We start from the raw sequence: 22009 nt of genomic DNA on the forward strand, positions 1-22009 counted from the left end.
AATTGTGAAAGAAATTACTATCGCCACACAGCATGGTGACCACTTTCTGGCAACCCAAATATGGCTAATGACTTGAGTCTCAAATCTTCTCTCAAGAAACAGGACCCAAAGTTGTCATGTACTAAACTATTGAAAAGAAATTTGAGAAGCTTACTTACTTACATATATAAAGTTATCAAACTACAACACAAAAGCTTACTTACAGTCAGTGAAATACACATACGCTGCTTTGTATCTCCTGGATGATTTAGTGATGAAGTCATCAATAAGCCCATCTACAGACTTATGGGGGTAGGAAAAAAAAAAAAAAGAAAACACACATTGCAGTGTTTTGCCTTTCCTTACATAATCAGAAAAAGCTTCTCCCTTCTCTCCTCCTGCCCTGTTAGTTACCCAGTCCTGCTCAGGAATACTTCAATTCAGCACGTAAGAAAAGAAAACACTTCAGCAGAAAATTTTTAAATCCAGACCAAGAATAATAAACTATTACAGAAGGTCACCAAGATCACTTCAGGAAGCAAATAAAGCAGGATACTTGCATCATTTTCCACCTATAACAAAGCTGAGATTTATTCTCTCAAGAATTTTTAGGAAGTAACAGTAATCTCTTATTAGAGCCATTACTTTGAATTCTGTTGTTCAAGGTATTGCATCATTATTTGATACAACGTCTCTTTCAGTGAGGTTACTAACATCTAAGCAATGAAACAGTGCCTCCATTGATCAGAAGGTACACATTTGCAACATAATCTATGTTGACACTGCGCTGTCTTTTCATCATGGAAAACTAAGCATCACACAAAATGCAAAAAGTAAGTACTGCATAGTTGTACGCAATAAATATTTTAAAATAAGATTGCTTTTTCAGTCTGAAAGATCTTGCTACACTTTCTTTAAAATACTAACCTTTTTGGTGGGAGTTATGAAATATATTGCTTTCATGTGTGGGACAGGCTCACGGTTTTTATATACGTTCTCCACCACTACAAAGTAAGAAATATTACATTTTTGTAATTAAGAGCTTTATGCATCTGTAAGGAAAGCACTGTACATATTTTAGTATAAAGGTGATAAAAATAAAATAATACCAATCAAGCTGTCCACAAAATTAGTGGCAAGGACCTATCTTCTACCAAAAGAGCCTAGAGTTTTTATTTATTTATTATTTTTAATACAGCAAGTTACAACAAGACTTCTTCAACCCTCAGTCTACTGTCAACTAAATTTGCAGGACTGAATTTTTCCTGGCTATTCTACACAAGCAGCATTTTGCCCTCGCACAGAAAGGTATAGCAAGACAAGAGAACTGCCTCAGCAAGATTGTTCTTTTTCCAGCATATCGAAAGAGAGGGAGAACGAAACTATGCAGGGCATCATTTTGGACAACAGCCCCTTCTGTCCTTTGTTTGCTTATTTCCTGTGTACTTACTCTGTTTCAATATAATTGCAGGCACAAATTAGACGTTTTCAGCAAATCAACTTCACTCAGCTCTTGGTTTCCTAATAAAGTCATTACTATATAGTGTTGCAGTACACTAGCTCGAGAACGCAGAGAGATTCATGAAGCTCAGTAATTTTGAGGGAGAGGAACAAGGAAGATAAGTAATGTCAGACATTTGGATGTGGAAAGACAGGTTCTTTTCAGTAGTGTATTGACTAAAAATAAAAGGTTTCTTACTGATGAACAGGATACATGCTCACTGAAAGTTTCTCACAAAGGATAAGCAGTACTTTTTATTATGATTAAAAAGACATTCCAAAAAGTGAAACATATACAGCTTTGCTATTATACTTCAATAAGAATCACGTTATACTGAATTGTTGGAATAAGAAAAGTCTTGCTACTTGTGGAAAAAAAACTAAGTCTAAATACTGCTCTCTTACAGAAGTGATTCTAAAAATCTAAACGTAATGCCAATTAAAAACTAGGATCATTTACATTTTGCGTATTCATTTCAATTTCAAAAACAGGCAGGAAAAAAGTTCAGCAGGATGATACACTAATAAACATTACAGAAAGGTCAATCACAAAAAGAAACTTTCAAAAGTGTTTTATGTCCTTTTTTTTTTTTAAGTTGTAGAGAAAAGCCCATAAAATTTACTAGAGAGAAAATACTTTTAAAAAATACATGTAGAAAAACAAAGTCTTGTCTTAACAGGCATACTGCATAACCGAGATCTTTCACAATCCATCTGTTATTCACTCTTGACAGTGGCCAACATGAAGGAACAGGTGAGATATTCCAGCAGGTGAGAAACTCCACTCCACTAGAAACTAGCCCCCAATTACTGTTAATGTTGCTTATGGGTTTATTCTAGTTAAAGTAATCATTGATACCATTTAGTTTCAAGTTTGTTTGTTTGCGTTTTTTAATTATGGAAAGTTCTCTTGTTTTGAGAGGAAGCTAAACTTTATCTGCACAACGTAGAACTCAAATTTAAATTCTTGCCTCTATCACATGCACTTGCTTGCAAACACCTCTCATCAGTTTGTCTGCTTCATCTCCTGTTCTCATTTTGTGTTTAGTACTTAAGTTTCTCTGGCCTTGTATCCTAACTCTACTGTTCATAAGCATAAATGAATTCAAAGCAGCAGATATTACCGATTTACAGAACACAATAGGAAAAAAAGCAGAAAGCAATTTGCCTATTCTTGTAAGTTTTACTAACATTCGCTTAATTCTTTACTGTGCGCTTGTTTTCCCTTAACTTCAACTGACAGATAATATCCTTAAAATCACTCTGTGACAGATAACTTTCTCATTTACCCCACCCTGGACATTAGCAAACCAACACCCACGCCCAAAAAAACCACCACAAAACAAAGGGAAAAAACCCAAACAAACACAACGTAAAAAACCAAGCACAAAACCAACAACAAACACATACACAAAAAAAAAACCCCAAACTTACAGCGATCTTCAGGAAAAAGATTATTTTTTTTTTTTTTTTTTTTAAAAAAAAGGGTTTTAGGTTCCAGGCAAAGCAACATTTTTTTATTTAAAAAAAAATTTTAAAAATCACAATTGTGTAATTACTGTACAAGCCAGGAAGTCTGCTAGTCTAATAGCCCATAACTACTTCTCTTTATCAACCAAATTAAGACAATTTCTTGCAACAGTACCATCATTTTTATTCTTTCCCTTTTTCTTATCGGGATATTGCCATCTGTACATTAAAAAGAATTATGCTTACCCGTGATACCCTCTGCCAGTAGATCAGTCATTCTGCAGCACAGCGACAGTAATTTAGTAGTGTAATCATCTAAAAGAATTATCTAAATATATTTTAAAAAAAAACACAAGTATTTAGATAAATTAATCAGCTATAGTAAACCCATGTTATTTCCTTAACAACTTTTCACAGAAATTTGAAGCTGAAATCTAGTTTATTACTTTATATCTTTCATCACCTGCATATAGCAACTTTGCAGTGGGAAATTAACCTGAAATAGCATCAGAAGGCAGCTCCCTACATACAGGATTTCAAAAGACAAGCTCCATCTTAAATAAGCAGCTTGTTCCCACTAGTCATACTAGAAAATATTTCAAATTTTTCACTTTGACACAAGCCTTTTGAATTCCTGCCTAATTTACCCCATGGCCTGCTTAAATATATCTGTTCTTGTTCCAAAACTGTTTTACAGCTTAAGGAGCTCTAACAGGTACCGCAGTGCTGAATCCTGATCTGCATGTATTGCACAGCAGTATAATTTTTGAAATTAATAAAGAACAAGTCTTTCAAAAGAAAAGTGAACAGAAACAGTTTCCAATTTTTTTTTCAAAACGTAATGGAATCGAGACAACTGACCATTTGTTCTTCCTAATCCAGCCCTTCGACTTTTCATTATGTATTATACAGAGATGTGAGTTAACAGAACTAAAATCCACTGCTTGGATAGAAAATAATTAAGTGAAAAATGACAGCCATTAAATGATACTTATTTGTTGTATACTCAGTGATACAGATTACTTGCTCAAGTGATTCTAACATTCTTACAAAAATTATAACAGAACTATACCTTCCATTCTTCCTCTTTCCTGCAGTCATCAAATATTGATGATTTTAGCTCTGTAAGAAAAAAAAGGAGAGAAACAGTTTACCAGTTAAAGGAATCAAATTGTCACTAAAAAAATAATTCACCCATTTAGACTCATGCATTTGAAGACCTAAAAAGGGAGGATTAAAACAAAAAAAAAACCCCACACACAAAACTGCTAAATACCTCTACAGAATTCTTGACTACAAACTGTCCCTGTCTGTTTCAAAAAGATGCAGCTGAATTTTTAATTTTTGCTAATGTTAAACAGCTCCATAAAAATCAGTCTGAATGATCACAGGCCTGTAAATATTTCACTTTGTTTCTATTCTTTTAGTGAACTCTTCCACTAAATGGACTGTGCACATACAAAAAATTTAAGTTACTCTAAGACAAGACAGCTGGACCAACACATTCACAAACAGACCTATTTTAAAATATATGCTAACTTCAGACATCCTTGCTCTTTCTCTAGAATTTCAAAATAAGCCTAAGAAAACACCAGTTCTTTCAGGAATTGAAAGTTATCTTAAATAAGGCATCCATTATCTTTTCCTGCTATGACAACTTTGGGAAAAACATCAATTAAAAAGCTTGTACAGGATTCAGCAACAGGAGTCAGCATCTCTGGGAAAAAGAGAACAGAATAATCAGACCTCTTTATTCCTACATTTATAAACAGGTTTTAAACAGTTCCTCAATCTTCTCTTAATCAATATACACCACTGCTGTGAGATCGAGCTTTCATTAGCCTGATGACCCCACTCCTGAAAGTTGCATCTCATAGTTCTGGTGATCTTTAAAACCTGTGGGTCATTGACATCCCAGAGAACAGAATGTCAGATTAAGCTGATGGCTACTGCTGTCTGTTAAAACAGCTAGACTTTTTTCCCAAATGAAAAAATGAAAGTAATAGAAACAGAAGCCTACAATACAAATGAGCAAATCCAGCACACATTTTGTGATTACTGCCAAGTGAAAGCACCATAAGAAGTTTCAGAATAGTAGGTGTACATACAACAAAAAGTACATCTGTTTCTTCAGTGTTTATAAATACATTCACTTATGTCCAAGTCCCTTTGGCATGACACTATTTCAAGATATTCCATCTCTACCCTCAACTTCCAGAGCCTCAGAATTCAGCAGTTTCTTCCAGCTGAGCAGCCTACCTGCTCATCCAGCCTTCATTTCATTTCCGTTTCACCAACTCTAGCACTGCATAGCATGCAACACTCCCAAGACGTCATCTTGCATGCTTCTCACGGTTATATTTTACAAAGATGTCCTACACAGACTCTTTCACACTAACACAAGTTTCTTTTGAAAGATGAGTACTTTATGCTTTGGCTTTCCAACATGCTTAGTTACTTTTTGCAGCATTGATATTCTTCATAGCAACTTAAAAACCATACACTCTGCTTTATCTCACAAACTGACAAAAACACTGGTCTAAAAGTTACTTAGGCAAAAAGCACATGTTTTAAGAGGGATGCAATTGGTGTATTTTGTTTATGGTGCTAAACACGAGAACTCAAGCTGAGTTCTCCTGAACCTTTTTCTGCTTACACAACTCCTGAAATCCATTATCATTCCTCAAATTTGCCCTCTGGGTTGCTTCCAACTCAACATCTTTCCTGTTATACACAATCCACGGTTTTCAGCAAGTTCTAGGTCTGCTTAGTTTGGTGTAGAGACTCCTATGACTCCTTCAGATATACTCTCTACAAAATTACAGAACACTCACCACAACCAAGATGCACTGCTTGGTAATACTTGAATCCCAGATGTAATACAGGCACATTTTTTCCTGTCACTTTTATACTTTATATTTGTTGCTTAGAATTTTTTCTAGGTCTGTACACAAGGAATAGGAACAAATATTTAGCCTCATGAAGATTTCACTAACCTTCATATTTTCTGAGAACACTCTTACCAAGGAATTAGTCCTTAGCATTACACAGGAAGCTCTTTTTAATAAACTGAGCATCTGACAGCCTTGTCCAAAGTCTCAAATGTATTTTTTCTACAATACTTTAACTTACTTGCCTACAAAATAAACCAGAACATAGAAATGCATAATCCAGTTGCGTCTTGAACTTCATTTCTGTAATCAAAAATATGTCAGCTTTCTCCCATCATTAAAAGATATTTTACTCCAAGCTATCAGTGTACCAGATACAGTGTACCTGCCCCTGCACCATTCCAACTGCCATTTGCTTTGTCCTCAACCTGCAGCTACTTTACCCAAATAACTGACCTACACTGGTTTATAGGCTCTCAAAATCATCTCATTGTCTCCAGTAAGCATTCTGAATGCACCAAACACAATCATAAAGCCAAGGTATGAATAGTGCTCCATTTTTGTCTAAGCTTTCACTTCCCTCTTACAGATTTCACACCAATCATGTATCCTAACTACCTTATCTGATTTTGTCTTCTCTGAATACGTTCAATTTTTCTTCTACTTTTACTTCCTGATCCTGATAAGAACTATACACAACCCTGACGGAACAGCAGACTGCTAAATCACTGTGTGGAAAAAAAAAAACACATCCAACCAACAACAACAAAAAAAAGCAAACCACACCTTGGCAAATTTAATGACCCATTTATAACATACTTCCTGAAGAAAGGACTGAACTAGCTTCCACTGTAAGCAAGTGTTCTGGAAAATAAAGTTGCAGAAATGCTGAATCATTAAAAAAAATAATACAAATATCTATGGCTAGGCTAGAATATTATTATACAAGTCTAGATCAAATTTTAAACTTGTAAAAAATTTAAAGACAGAATTCCTCATGAAAATAGCTTTATTTGCACATACACACACAGAAACGCAGTATATAGTTAATTTTATCATTTTATCCACAGGAACTACTGCCTCCTAAATACAGGTAGCTTCCCCCATCCCCATAACTGTGAAGTTACCTGGCAACAAGCTTTGGTGAAGTGCCGTTTTCACACACTTAGATTCGGTCTAAAATTGCACTCTACAGAAAGGACTATCACAATTGAAAGCAGGTTTTTTTAACAGCACCATACCAGAACACAGGTACAACACTCTGTACACACAGTACAACTTCTTTGCCTATTCGCAGAACAGAAGATACACACTGACAACAACCTGCACAGGAAGCATCACTGACACATTATTTTCAGACAAACCAGCCTTAAAAAAAAAACATGTTTGCTGAAACAGTAGCAAGCAGCAGTTTATGGCCTTGAATTATCTATAAACAAAGTGCCGGACAATGTCTAAAACCTAGTTCACCCATTTTCACTGCTGTTGTAGTCTCAGAAAGGCAAGAGTAACTAGTTATCTAACAAAGCATTCTTTTCAGAAGCAGCTTCCTTTATACAAAGTTTGCAATATAAATCTTTTATCATTCACACTGCCTCACCATCACTCTAATCTTTCTTCCTCACCGTCTTGTCCACACTGGCTATGTCACTTCCAAAAGTCCTTATACGCTCTGATGATGCACTAGCGCTTTGATCAGGTTCGTTCCTTCTGAGGTCTAAGTCTTCTATAAAACACCTCAGGACAAATTAATCGCTTTACAGTCAAAGGCACAAATGACTTAACAGAGCAAGACAGGACAAGCAAAGCAGCAAAAGCAGGGATTTCTACAGGTCAGGTTTTAAACAACGGGATCTAACTCATGTGAGCAGGGTACAGATGCCAGCAATCAAGGACTGAACACGACAGGAACAGTCTGCTTTCCTCTTTCACCCCTTTTTCTATTTTCTCTTGCAGTGACACGAGCAAGCAGACTGGCGGTTGCTGGTGGGAGCAGCGGAGGAAAAACCCAGACGAGAAGGCAGCAGGCCCTTCCCATTTCACTGACAGTCACTAGACTGGCTGAGCTGCTCTTGGAGTGACAACCTCAGTACAATTAAGTCCAGCGTGAGGTAGCTACTAATGCCTTTCCCCAAAGGTCTCAGAGTACCTGAAATACTATTAGCCCTCCTACTCCACTGACATGGAATAGTTACAACTTCATTTTCTGTACCAAACACCGGCAGAACCTGTTCCTAAACGAGGCAATAAACCCTGCAGTTCATTTATGAAAGTACCTGGGGACACCTTCAGCTTTTCCTTCCGAAAACCGTGAAGCCCAGCATAAAGCAGGCAGTGCCCCTTCGTGACAGACAACCAGAGAGCCCCTTCCGAAGCCGGGAGCACTCTCCAAAACTGTAATTTCGGAAGCAACAGGAAAGTCCTTGAAGAGCTGACTTCAGTTTAACCTCTTTAAGAGCCGGCATGGATGGCTATAGCCTGTATAGTTCACCCTTATCTCGGAATAAGGCAAAAACGTTTCCATCCAGGTGCTACTACTGCAGACACCCGCGGCACCGCCGAAGCCGGGCCGGCCGCCTCCCGCCACCCCGAGGAGTCACTACCTGAAATAGCCGGGGAAGAGCAACCACCTCCAGCCTCTGCCGCACGCCGGACTCCCCACAGAGCCGCCCGGGCCCAGCCCTCCCGCCGCCCGCGGCAGGCCCAGCCGGCCGCCTCCGCTCCCACACGCGGCGCGGCTCCTAACGCGCCTCCAGCCGCGCCAGGAGGGAGCGCCTCACCCTCGGCGCCCAGGGGATCCCCGACCCCAACACGCCGGGCTACGGGGAGGCGGTGCCTCAGCGGCAGCGGCGAACGCTACCGACCGGCCGGCCCGCGCCGCGGCACACCGAGCAGCCTGAGGCCGCCCCCAGCCCCAGGGAGCGGGGAGAAGGGGGCGCGAAGCGGAACCCCGCACTCACTCTGCCACACCAGACCCTTCAGCCCCCGCACCACCGGCGCCATCTTGCTTGCAAGCCCCGCCTGTACCCGCCGCCGCTGCGCCGCTCCCAACCCGGCCCCGCCGCGCCCTCTTCAGAGGCGGCGGGCGGGGCCGCTGCCTGCTCCTGGGGCGGGGCGGGCTCCCGCCAGCCGAGCCGCCCCTCGGAGCCGAGCCGCCCCTCAGGCGACGTGCCAGCTGCGGGGCCTCCTTCTCTGCGATGGTGGGGTCTGAAATTCACGCTGGGGAAGCGCCCGGTGACCAGGGCTTGTTCCCTGAGGAACGAGAGTCCTGTTGCTCCTCAGGAGGGGGGCCCGGGACGCCGGGAGCCGCCTCCCGAGCCCCGAGGAGGGCTCCTTGTGCGGTGTGGGGAGCAGCCGGGGGGGCCGGGAGACCGCCTGGCCGGGGGGGGCCTGCGCGAAACTTGCCGTGGTCGCGGGTCCCCTCGGGGTGTAAAACCCCTCGGCGCTGTGGCTCCCTCATAAAAACGGTCCCCAGGGTCGCTGTTACGTTCCTGTAAGCCAACAAAGAAAACGCTCTTGGTTAATAGAAAGATACCGCTTCGTGACGCCTACTCTGTCAGAAGTTATAGTTTGAAGACATAAAGGTGTGTTGTCAAAGGGGAACCAGCAGCTGGTACGAATACGAAGAAATGAGAGTTAAGATTTCTCTTTCCACAGCGCAAAGCATGAGGAAGAGTGGTTCCCAGTCAGTATGGAGGTGTTCCATTCAAAGGGGACTGTGACCAGGGCATCATTCCTGACAGAAAAAAAAAGATTCTTGTAAGTGGACAAAAATGGCGATAGATAATAATCTGAACAGTAAATTTTGAATTTACATTGGGCTTAATTAGTTTATGAATCTTGTATAAGCAAGACAGAAACTTCATCCTGTATCAGAAGGGGAAAAAAAACACCACCTGCTTGCCTAGAAGTTCAATGCTATGTCGGACTTACTTCAGCACGGTTGTGGTAACCGCTGGCAGGCTGTAGGCCAGCAGGGAGGAGGGCCGAACCTACCAAGACCTCCTCTCATCCCAGGGAGTAAACCTACAGTGACAGCACTGCTGCAAAATATTACTGGTGACAGCAGGGATCGGCCTGAGCTCATCCCCATGTGAAGGCTGGAACAAAGTTCTGTCAAGATGTGCGGTGCAAAAAGCAAATCATTAATATTTATTGGACTGCTTTTCAACTGCCTAGAAATGGTGAGTGCAACTCGTTTGCTTTAAAACTTTTTTCAAGAATGACACACTCTTTGTATAAGTAAACTAAAAGTTAGGGTAGAGACTATCTGACACCCCACTTCTACATTCATATTTTGTAACTACTACACTTTTGCAGTGTTTACAAGTGACCTAAAAATAAAATAATATAGTAGGACCCAAGGTCTTTCAAAGTCTGTCAACAACTGAAAACTGGATCAATAGGCAGATTCAGGAGGAAAATGAAGAAATACTGTGATCTGCATACCTGTACCAAATCTCATGGGTTGCATAAAACTTTCCATGCTTAAAGAATCTGAGCAAATACATCAGGAAAATGTGTTTAAAAAATATACTATTTTAAGTTGTTGTTACTAACATTATTAGTTTTTTAATTTTCCAAGTAAAATATTTCACTTTGTATTTCTAATTTTTTTACGTCTTTCTTTTCAGATCTTTTCAGCTAACACAGGTAAATCTTAAAAATGCTGTTTTGTTTTTGCCTGCTTATTTGAGTGGGTCTGTAGAGAATACATATGTGTGATTTCTAATAAAACATTCTGTAAGTTCTAGCAGCTTTATAAACAAAAATTGTTTTCAAGTTTGATTCAGCTTTAAAAAAAATCTGTGTTGATATCTTTATAAATTTTAAACCTCAGTTTTAGAAGTCCCAATTCTGTCGGACACTCACACAAAGATTCTGACAGACCACTTATGCCTAGACACTAGCATGAACCAGGGAGAACACTCAGCTGGACAAATTGTGCTGTTCATTATCTGCCTAACTGTGCTATAAGTAGGGTTCAAAGTGTTCCATATTTGCACCCAGTTATTTGTTGTATCTTTAATTAAAAAAAACACACCCCAAAACCAACCCAAAAACTACACCAGAAGCAGCATGATCTCCTAAGTGCAAATATTTCCGATGTTATACAACATTTTATACCTTCTTCAGTCTCATATTTTGTGCCTACAGCTCCTGTTGCCTTAAATGTGAATACTGACTGGTTTAAAATATGAGGAATGCAAGATTACAAGAAATGCTCTCAGAATTCATTCATTCTGTGATGATAGTATATGTTCGCGCATATACTGCACTGTCAAGAGTCTTAAATGCTTAATCATTGCAGCCATGCTGTTGCAGTATCTGGACACTTACTGTAGTGTATTCTTTTCATGATTTGCAAAACAAGCATTTGATCTTATTTGTGTGTGGAATGCTGTTGACACTGGTTGTATATTCACATACAGATTATACCCAGTATTTTTTAAAATAATTAGACTACAGCATATGGGGTTTTAAGAAAAATCGCCATCATCACAACATGATATTATGAGAGGAAGCAGCAGTTATTACAGTAATTAATGGATTACAAACGTGAACAAGGGAAATAGCCCTCCAAATTCAGTGGAATGCTTATCATCTGAAAATTAGGTCACGTAGATGCTTGATAAGGCACTGAACAATCTTCTTGTCAAGACTTGACTAAATTCAGGAATGACTGAAATTGGTTTTTGATAATGTTTTTTTTTTTAGGTTTCTCTATGTCTATATACGATGTGACATCAAGAAGCATTTATCTCAGATGGCCCAAGTTTTCAGGAGCCTCTTCTTACAGAGTCACAGCTACATCTGTGAATACTGTAGGCCATTCATTACTGGCTCATTTTAGTGATGTTACACTTAAAGGAACTCTAACTTCATTAATTCCCAATACTATTTATACTATACAAGCAGAAGCCATTGACAAGAATGGAATTGTTCTTGCAGAAACACGGATTATGCAGTCAACAGGTTGGTAAGAGAAACTTTGTGAAGTATAATTTCCATTGACCTCTGTAGGACGGGGATTTTATCCTTGATGCTTCATTGAACTGGTAGGGAATACCTGGCATTCCTGTTGAAGCCTTTTGCTGGTTCTCCTACTGAGTTCAGTATTAGTATGATTAGCTCCTTTTCCACTCTGCCTTTTTTTTTAATATATATGTTTCCCTGACTTGCCACAGACTGCGGCTTTTCAAATCACCTACCCTTTCATTATAAATGCAGATGTGAAGCTATATACATTTTTCAGTACTGATGCTGATAAATGGCATTTTTGTTTAATTCACAAAAGGACATGTAGCATATAAGTCATTGATGGATATTGAAGAAGATTCTGCATAAACAACCGCTTTTTTATTTCATCACTGAAATGTAATTGAAAAAATATTCTGTTGAAATTGTTTTTAAAATAATTTAACTGATAATTTTTAGATATAGCCATTATTTTTCCAGTAGAATTTGTTTCTTATAAAAGTAATTATTACAATAAAAATTGAAAATAAAAAAGTAGCACTGTTTATCCTGAAAAGTATAAAAAACCCTCTATTGCTAGCTTAGTTATGGGAGAACAGATATTAATGATTAATGTTCTATAATTTATTTTTTATATAAATCATGTGCTAGATATTCTCTACTTGACAGTTAGGCAAGCAACTCCTTTAGACTTGCATAAGGATTTCCTGCCCAGAAATTTTTATGAATTGTTACTAAAGACAATATTTTAAAAGGGAAAAAAAATCGTAGTGCAATAACTTGCTTAAAGATCGCAAAAGACACACCTGAAAATGTTCCATAGGCATGGTCATATAGAATATATATTACCATTTTTACAAATGGGGCAAAAAAAGAGTATCTGACTACAGTTGAATAAGAAAATGCTTGGGACTAGAAGAGCAGACATAATGCTCAGGAGTCGTATAACCATGTATAATACTTGCTACGGTCTCTGAAATCCCAATTAGCTGCCTTGCTAGAAATAAATTTGCCTCAAGGTGCATACTTTCATCCCAAATACTTTTTCATTCCTTTTCTTAATTTTAGGTGGGATACACCTTCATGTTATCTTTTTTCTCTTCTAGTGAGGTTTTTGCAGCCTTCCAATATATGCACTGGCTTTACATATGCTGATTCTAGTCTAAAAATCCTGATTACTGAACATAAATTACTTGTGGTTAAGAAACACATTCTCTGTAGTTACTTTTGTGACTGTAGTACACAAAAGCAGACTCTTTCTGAATGTCCTGCAGCCTAGCATAAGAGAAGCATTTCATTGCAATATTTTCTGTGTCATGTTATTGTATATTTAAGTATATCTGCTCTGCGCAGGGAGTTGGATAAGATGACTTCCCATGGTCCCTTCCAAACTAAATGTTGCTCTGATATAGAAATACCTATGATCCAGCATCCTATTTCAGACTGCTTTGTATAAACATCCACTTCTTCTTTGTGTATATTACTTTGTATATTGCTTTGTATAAACATCCAGTATAGAGCTCTATATGCCTATAGCATTGGCTATAGAGCAAGACAAAGAGACCTCTCAGTGCAACCTAGGTTAAATAACGGTCATTTTAAATAGTGATTTCAAGGGTACTAGAATATTTTTATTGAAAGTTGAAAGTTGGTCTAGAATATCTCAAGACTCTGTGTATTTTGTTAATGTTCATTTAAACTTCATTTAACTTAAATTTTAAACATTCATAGAAAGTGTAGGCCATTTGTCCTACACTTTGGCTTTGTGAAACGTTCAGAGCACTTCGCGTTTCACGGGGCTGAGTTCCCAAAATTCAGTATGTCTATCGTTATTTCTGTTTTAGCTCCAGACATACCTTTATTGACCAAGCTTATTCAAAACTTAGCAAACAGTATCACAGTGGAATGGAGAGCGGTACCTGGGGCTACTAGTTATCTGCTGACTGCACAAGATGGAGATTCCTTCATTGAAACTGTAGTTACAAATTCTCCAGGCACAGTGACGGGACTGAAACCTGCCACCTTGTACAGAATCACTATCAGATCTATAAATTCAGGAGGAAAAAGCCAGCCTTCACCTTTCAGAAAAGCAAAAACAGGTGGACTTTCAAATTCTTATTCTTATTTCAAATTCTGTAACGTTACTATAGTAATAAAGCATTCATGCAAGCATCCTTTTTTTTTAATTTGAACAGAAAACAAACAGTGTAGCAGTACTGAATTATTATAATATTATATTTTAGATTGTATTGGTCACATTCTCCTTTCAGTTTTGACTACTAGAATTCAGCCATCTGACTTAATGACCATGACGAGAGTCTGATTAATCGTTTACTTTATGACAGTACTTAAAGTTAAATGTTTAATAGGAAGTTTTACTAGAATTTATATGAATATATGTATTTTATTCTAACAAAATCAGATTTTATTTTAACAAAAGACATAACTTAAGGGAATGGAAGAAATGAAGAAACAACTAAAAGTATAAAATAAGACAATGTAAAACTTAGAGGACAGGAAATGCAGTATCTTCTGGTGATTTTCATTCTTCCGCATACTCAACCTTTCATACTTTGTGTGTGAGTTGCATTCATTTTACAAAACCTGTAACATCATAATGGATGCACCAAATCAGTTTCCATATTTATTCTGTCAGTCTTGCATTAATTTATTTTTTTGTTTTTGCTGTCGCTGAATTTTTCTCTCAGAGTTTGGTGATTGTTGTTACTGTGTATTCATTTAAAATTTGGCCCTTTCAAACAGTATTACCGAAAAAACAAAAGCTTAATTGGTGTTCTTTCTCAACAGTCCTGGCTGCTCCAGTTCTGTCTGTTAGTTCTCCAAGTTGTGACTCCATTGCAGTGAGCTGGAAAGCTGTGTATATGGCAGCTGGATTCTCTGTGTCCCTCATGAGATCAGATGGTTTGGGCAGAATGCTGAAGGAGAACACCACCAATACCTCCTTGATATTTACAAATCTAGATCCAGGAACTCTCTATACTATCAAGGCATATGCCTGGAATGTCAATGGGATACCTGGAGATGATTTCACATATAACCAAAGAACAAGTAAGAAATTTTATTTTCTGAAAGCAAGTAAGCATTAAAAAAAAAAAAAAAGATATGCCAGGAAGTATTTATGTGTATGTGTGATTGTGTTATGTTTTTCAAAGATACATTGGGTAGATTTTCAGATCATATAATTTTTTACCCCCCATCTCAAAGTTCATGAAAGCTCAGATGACATGGCTATGTTTTATGAATATTACTGAGGTAAAGATACCATTAACTATCACTAAAGTTGTACCTAGGACAGGCCTGGGTAAGGATTACACAATCTTAGACTGATTTGAGGATTTTTCTTACTGTGAGAAGTAAATATTCAAATAAGGCAAGGAGTTTCGACAGAAAGGTTTTTAATGGTGTACAACTAGAACTATTTCTTTAAAAAATTGTCACTTTAATATGAACGAGGGTAAGGTCTGTACTACAAAAATTGTACTTAGTTTGCAAGTTATGGAAAAGATCATGTCTGTAGCCCATATAATAAGTTGTATTTATGTGTTCCAAACTAATATACCGTAGGTCCTAAGGCACCAGCGGATGTTCAAGTAGCTTTTAGTAGCGGTGCTTTAAGAGCTATCGTTTCTTGGATGCCAACAGAAGGAGCTCTAACTTACAGTGTGACAGCCTCCAGTGGACTCTCGAAACTGAAGTGTAACACATCATCTGCCTCCTGCATGGTGCCATTACTCCAGTGCGGCTCTGAATATTACGTTTCTGTCACAGCATACAATGACGCTGGATCCAGTAAACCTACTGATGCAGTAAGCTTAAAAACTAGTATGTGTCATTGATTCTTATATAGATTATGGCATTTTAACATATATTTCTTTTAATTTCAAATGTAAGTTAGTCCATTGCAATTCACAAGTAGTTCTCAAATAGTTATTTCTTCTTCTGAACGTCATACATGAACTGTGTCGTATACCTGTCTATTTCAGGGATAATAGTCTAAACTTTCTTCATATTTCTGTGAGGAAAACTTGCAATGGTGTATGTATTGTTGGCCAAACCACTAAGCCTGCATTTTCCACTTACCAGAAGTACCTGTTCTAAAGTCAATTTTCTGAGTGTAAAACTAATGTAAGAAATAACAGATCTGTCCTACTGTGTCAGGTCTGTCACAAATAGATCGGGAGAAATCTGTGAGGAAATAGCATTAAGGACTGGCCTTAGGCTGAGAACTATTCTAGGCTAAATCTAGTGGTTACTTAGAAAGGAGGTCAACAAATAACCACATTCAGCTAAAGTAGCACCACTAGACTAAGTTAAGACACAGTCACAGACCATTCAGAGGTAGCAACTTTGTCAGGACAAAAGGTTGCTCGTTTCAGCTACTTAGCACCACTGCCATGTTAGAGATTATGGCTTCCTGACCTGTTAGATGAACTGCTCACGTAAGCAAAACCTAAATCATTTTTGTTATTATGTGCTACCTTAAAGACAAAACATTGTTTATTTAATTATTTGATGTAACCTGCCTCATTTTGACTTCTCATTGATATGAGTTAGAGATCATCCATGTTAGCAACTCAGAGGTGGATCTAACAGGATGAGAGAGCCTTAAGCAAAGAGACAACTACTAAGCTGTGGGCTGTAGTCTTCTCAGCAACATTGCTTCAGGTAGATCATGTATATTCACTCTAATAGCAGCAAGCTAAACTTTAGAACTAGAAAGAAAGTAAATTCCTTTTAAGGAAGAGCCATGGAGTTCGCAGTTTAATGTGACATTCTGGGATGACACCAGAAAGGAAAATCTGAGTAAAGGACAGCTCTATCAGACACAGCCAGTGAGTTACATACCAATATATAAAAGGTTTCCACATAAAGGCTTTTGGATGCCAACTTTTATTCAAGCTAGTATTCTGATTGTCATCCAAAACTACTATTTACGAGCACAGATTGTGCCAGTTCCTTCTGAAATACTGCCTGGTGCCACTGTTTTTATTCACAGGGGCTCCTTAAGCAGATCTCTTTTCTGTAAGACATGAAGGTAGCATCTATTTTGTTCTGTAAAAATCATGCTCACTTTTCATCTAAATGTAAGTAGCATCCTCTATAAAGGCAGATAAGTTGCTGTTTTCTTGAACGAGACAGAACAACTGTTCAAGCTGAGGAGAATAATTCTATGTAGTCCTGATTTTCCTTTATTCCCCAAAAAGTATAACTTAAATAAAAATATTCTGATTACAAGTGTTGTTTCTTTCTTTTTTTAAATGTTTTTTTTTTTTTTTTAAGTTCCTTGTGCACCAGTAATATATCAATTGAAGAGGATGAACCTGGCCACTTGTTGGTGTCATGGTCTAGCGTCAATTTTGGTCATTATTATGTGGTTTTTGTGAAGAGTGATGATGGCTTGGAAGTGCACTGCAACACATCGCATACTCAATGCCATTTCCAGTCAGACTGTGGCTTCACTTATTTCATTAGTGTCTTTGCATATAACAAAGCAGGGCAGAGTCCTTTAGGTGATGTATTCAATTACACTACTGGTAAGTAGCAATGTGTTCTTGCAAATTCATTTTGGATCCTTTAATTGTGTTTATGGTAGAGCTGATTGGACATTTTTATTGGAAGATAATGACTTTAACTTCTATTTTTATTCAATTTTTGGGCAAAACACACGAAGGTTAGTAAAGAAAAAGAACCACTTGACATTGCAGTTGAGTTTAACTTGCATAGTTGAGTGCAACAACATGCTTACAAACTTGAAAGTAGTTGTAACAATTCACAATCATCAGGCAAGGACATATGAATAACACACAGTCCTGGCATAACATTTGAATTCTTGTCCTGCTTTTTTTTTTTCTATTGCCTTAGGAAGGGTGTACCAAAGTCTTAAACTTCCTCATAGAGAGTTTTCGTATTTGGAAAATGAGAAAATAACAAGTTCAATGGGAAATGAAGAACATTGTTAGCATTATTTAACCTCTAGGTTTTAAATCAAGGATATACATAATTTCTGTGTCTTACTTATACATTAGAATGCCCTCTATTGACTTGGAAGAAGGGGTACTGAATTAATTCAAGAAGTAAGTCTGGGATTAGTGAAACTGTTTGCACAATATCGGTCACCTTTGGAGATTTAAGACATGAAGCACATAGATAAACGAAACAAGACTCTCTTGATTTCATGCCAGTTTTCAGTTCACGTTTAGAGTTTCCCTTTCTGCCTTGTCTGTTCCCAGCACCTTGTTGCCCCAGCGACTTCAGGGCCGTGTTCGTGTCGAGCGACACTGTGCAGGTCACCTGGGCTCCTGTCCGAGGTGCGGAAATGTACGAAACAAGAGCTGTTGGCTGGAGCAGCGTGGTGCTCTGCAACGACACCGCTGCGGCCTGCACCTTGTCTGCCCTGCAATGCAACACCCAGTATAACATCACAGTTTATTCTTTCAGTGAGGCCAGGGGCAGCAACATGTCATGTGCATCTAAGTACGTGGCAACAGGTATTACGATCATTCTTATTTTCCTTTAGCAGAAGAAATAGTTAGACTCTGCAGTGTGTCATGGATGAAAAGCATTACTGGAGTGCTAAGTTACTGTAACTGTTAAAATTAAAAAAAAATACTGGAAGGACACTGTAAGCAGGGACCTAAAAACAGATTTGGATTGAAAGCTTCTGATAGCTCCAAGTTTTTGAAAATCACATTTACAATTCATCTCTGGTTTTGTGTGCAAAATCCTGATGTTGTCAGTTCTGTCACAAGTTCTAAATTCTCACCAGGAGTAAACATTTAAGGATCATATACTTTTCTAAAGTAGTTTGTCAGTTTTAACTAGAATTTAATTTTCATGTGTAACTTACTTCATAGTATGGATAAACAATCTGTTTAAATACTGTTAATATGAAATATTTTAGCTCCCTGCAGTCCTGAAATTAAAAATATCTCAAAGGAGGCTCTTTCTGCGATCAGTGTGCACTGGCAATCTAACAATGAAGAAGCTACATATGTTGTCACTGCCAGAGGAGAGGCTGGACTTTGGCATTGCACAAGCTCTGGAAATTCCTGTACCCTAATTAATCTTCCCTGTGGATCTGCTTTCTCTGTTAGTGCTATAGCAAGATCACCAGCAGGACAGAGCTTACCAAGCTACAGTGTCCCTTTAGAGACAGGTATGTGGGAATTGTATATAGTGGAAAATATTTAGCAGCATAATATTAAAATAGTTTTATGCCTCTTTATATATTTTTGGCATTTTTTTTTAATTACAATGTGTGCATATTATACTATCTGTTGCTGGATGTCCTCTGCTTAAACGTGTATGTATCTTTATGTGTACAAGAAAGGATCACTTGGCACTTGCCTCATACTGAGAAGCCTTAGTGCAGCCAATTATCATCTGGCACAGCTAACCAAAATATAATAACGTAATCCACTAATGTAATGCATGACTTTCTTGTCAGCATTTTGACTTTTAATATTACTGGGAGAGGCAATGAGGTGATATCCATGTCAACAAATAAACAGTGTGAAGAACAGATTAAAGCACATCCTACCCACCATTCCTGCTGTTAATTTGCTAGCAGAGTTTTGTCCTGTACCACTTACCCAGGCACAATTCAGAGATTAACGTAGACCAGGATCTATTTTTAATAGGCAGTTTGGCTGCAGTCATTTTACGTTGTGGAGGAAGAGACTTTAAACAGAGGCAGAGCTGGACTGAGGGGTAGAGATGGACCCTGCTTAATTAAACTACGGATGTACCCTGATATTTTGATGACAAATTTTAGTAATTGTTAGTATCTTGGTGAACAATCATCTTATAATAATTCCAGGGTTATAACTCACTGTTATAGGCAAATTGGACTTATATTGACATTCTGTTTATTAGAAGCTTGCCAGAATAGTCAAGTATTTTTCAGCATGCTAATGTTTGCCTGAAAAATACACGTCTTCAGTCCTTTGCTCTCGATCATGTACTAGTCTAGTTGCAACCCCCCCAAATATCTTCCATTTTCTAAGTACAAACAGAATTGACTTGTCTATTTTTGTTCTTTTTTAGCTCCTTGTTTGCCCTACTGACCTGATACTAACTCAAGTGACACAATCTGTAACAAATATCAGCTGGTCTGTTGGGATGGGTGCACAGACGTATGTTACAACACTGGAATCTCCAAAAGGACAGGCAAAGTGTCACACTCTTCAAAACTACTGTCTCCTGGGATGCATCACGTGTGGCACCAACTATACAGTATCTCTGAAAGCAATCAGTGAAACGGGTTTGACATCCAGTTGCACATATCAAGGATATTCTTCGAGTATGTAAATTGTAAATGCAATAGGGAAGAAAAAGACTTAATATACAACTTACTTGTGTTCCCCCCCCTACAAATAGTGCAGCTGAAATTCAATACATACTTAATACATTTGCAGTTCCCTCTTTAAATAAATGCACTTTGGATTATTTTCACGTCATGTAAACTCTGTTCTTGTAACTGCCATCAGGTGGTCATATAAGAAGTTTTGATAACATTGCTTCCAGAACCAATTATTTAATTTTAATTATGCTATGCAACAATTTAAATTTTTAGAGGATTCTGGGCACGTTAGGGTAACGCTAATGCCGCCATAGTCAGGAGAGAGCAACAATATTCCAATGTGTAAAACAATGGCTGAAAATCCAGCTCTATGATATGAGTCTTAGAACACTTTCTTCCCTAGTTCAGTTCAAGAATTATTTTAGCTTTTCTGCAAAATAATTTATAATTTAAATGCTGGTATCTAGTGTGACAGTAATCATAGCATCTGGTTTTAAAATGCACTATAGGAATTTGTAATGTAGTGTGGTTCACAAAGTTTGCTTATTAATGTTTCTATTTTATAGGTGCTTGCTTGCCCTTCTGGGGTGAAGCTATATAGACTCGGCAATAATGTATCAGGGTATACTGGCGAGCTTCTGATGAACGATAAACTACAATACTGATTTACATGGCTCAAAAGGCAATTGCACCTGTACCCCTAGCTCGGGTCTCAGTCACTGTGATATCACTGAGATACCTTGTGGGGATGTCTACACAGTGGTAGTATCCCCAGTTACTGATAAGGAGCTGAAGCTTACATTTTGTCCCAAAAAATATATTCAGGTTAAAACCTAAATTTCTTTGAATGATTGTATTTTTGTCCATGCATGCTGGATGGTTAAAATGTAATCCGAAGTTACGCGAGTAAAGGTGGCATGGAATAGAACTTTTCTATTCTAGTGTGTGACTCCAGAGTAAACTTTATTGGTGCTACTTTGCAATATCTGTGACAGGAACTTCACAGGAGCGTTTTGGGACTGGGCAGACTTATCTACACAGGTGCCTCTTAACTGGATCACCCATAACCTGGTGTATACAAAGAAGTTAATTTTCAGTTGGGAGGTTGGTAGGGGTTAAGATACAGAAGCAAATAAATGAGGATTTTAAATTTTTTCTTCTAATTTGTTTTATAGAATTATTGTTTCTGAATAAACAAACAAATCAAGAACTTCTATGAACCACTCCTAAGCACATTTTTAAAGTAAAGATTGTTTAAAGGGGTAGTAACTTCCTTGGGATTCTTTTCCCAGGGCATAAATTTAATCCATTATAAACCTACTGCTATCTGGTGGGATTGCACAGTTGTATAGCATGGACCATTCTACAGACTACTGTTTTCCGGCTTACCACCTGACACCTAACATTTATCCTACTGTTCCATGTCATTTCAGTAACCTGTTCTGGAAGCTCTGTTGGAATGGGTAAGAGCACACAGTACATTCATTCCAAATCCATGATGTTTGTATAACATGTTAGCATCATGTAACTCCAGATAAGATGCAAATAATTATATATATTTGATAGTCAGGGCTTGTGTTAGTGTTATGCAGTTTGTCTCACCCCGCCATCTTATAACGTATAATTACAAAAAAAAAAAATCTTACCTATATTGTGGCCTGTATACCATCACGCATTCTACACTGTCACAACATTTACTATTTATCTGATAGCACATAATAAAAGGCAGGCTTGTCTTTTATAGACTTGCCATATCCCATTACAAATTAAACTAGGTCACACTTCTGATTTTTATTAAAAAAAAAAAAAAAAGTTTAGCTTATGTCAACCTATTCTACCTTATTTCTTCTGAGGTTTCAACGGGGTA

At 38.0% G+C, this 22009-nt stretch overlaps 2 protein-coding genes across 6 annotated transcripts in view; one reads left to right on the forward strand and one right to left on the reverse strand.

Annotated features, from left to right (window-relative positions):
* STXBP3 (syntaxin binding protein 3) overlaps positions 1-8902 on the reverse strand; it is a 34688-nt gene extending 25786 nt beyond the window's left edge. For 3 of the 5 annotated variants that reach the window (XR_011048616.1, XM_068405988.1, XM_068405989.1), the window contains exons 1-5: positions 8801-8902; positions 4022-4071; positions 3196-3277; positions 907-983; positions 204-282 (exon numbers count right to left, since the gene is read on the reverse strand). Coding sequence is in view for 4 of the 5 variants with exons in the window: in XM_068405988.1 (XP_068262089.1) it covers positions 204-282; positions 907-983; positions 3196-3277; positions 4022-4071; positions 8801-8843 (331 nt within the window). In the remaining variant the exon portion in view is untranslated. Of the gene's footprint in view, positions 1-203; positions 283-906; positions 984-1429; positions 1497-3195; positions 3278-4021; positions 4072-8800 lie in introns of those variants that run through there. The other 2 variants (XM_068405990.1, XM_068405991.1) reach the window with 2 other exon arrangements.
* Positions 8903-9961: 1059 nt separating this feature from the next.
* On the forward strand, positions 9962-21680 carry FNDC7 (fibronectin type III domain containing 7). The gene is given in 17 exon segments (XM_068407003.1): positions 9962-10024; positions 10475-10493; positions 11559-11816; positions 13664-13918; positions 14628-14888; positions 15405-15662; positions 17121-17132; positions 17135-17374; positions 18071-18328; positions 18742-18996; positions 19887-19894; positions 19896-20153; positions 20709-20754; positions 20757-20786; positions 20789-20958; positions 21566-21648; positions 21650-21680. Coding segments are annotated over 17 exon segments (2505 nt in total).
* Positions 21681-22009: the final 329 nt, after the last annotated feature.

Source organism: Nyctibius grandis, chromosome 8 (genome assembly GCF_013368605.1).
Source record: "Nyctibius grandis isolate bNycGra1 chromosome 8, bNycGra1.pri, whole genome shotgun sequence".
Classification (NCBI taxonomy): Eukaryota; Metazoa; Chordata; class Aves; order Nyctibiiformes; family Nyctibiidae; genus Nyctibius; species Nyctibius grandis.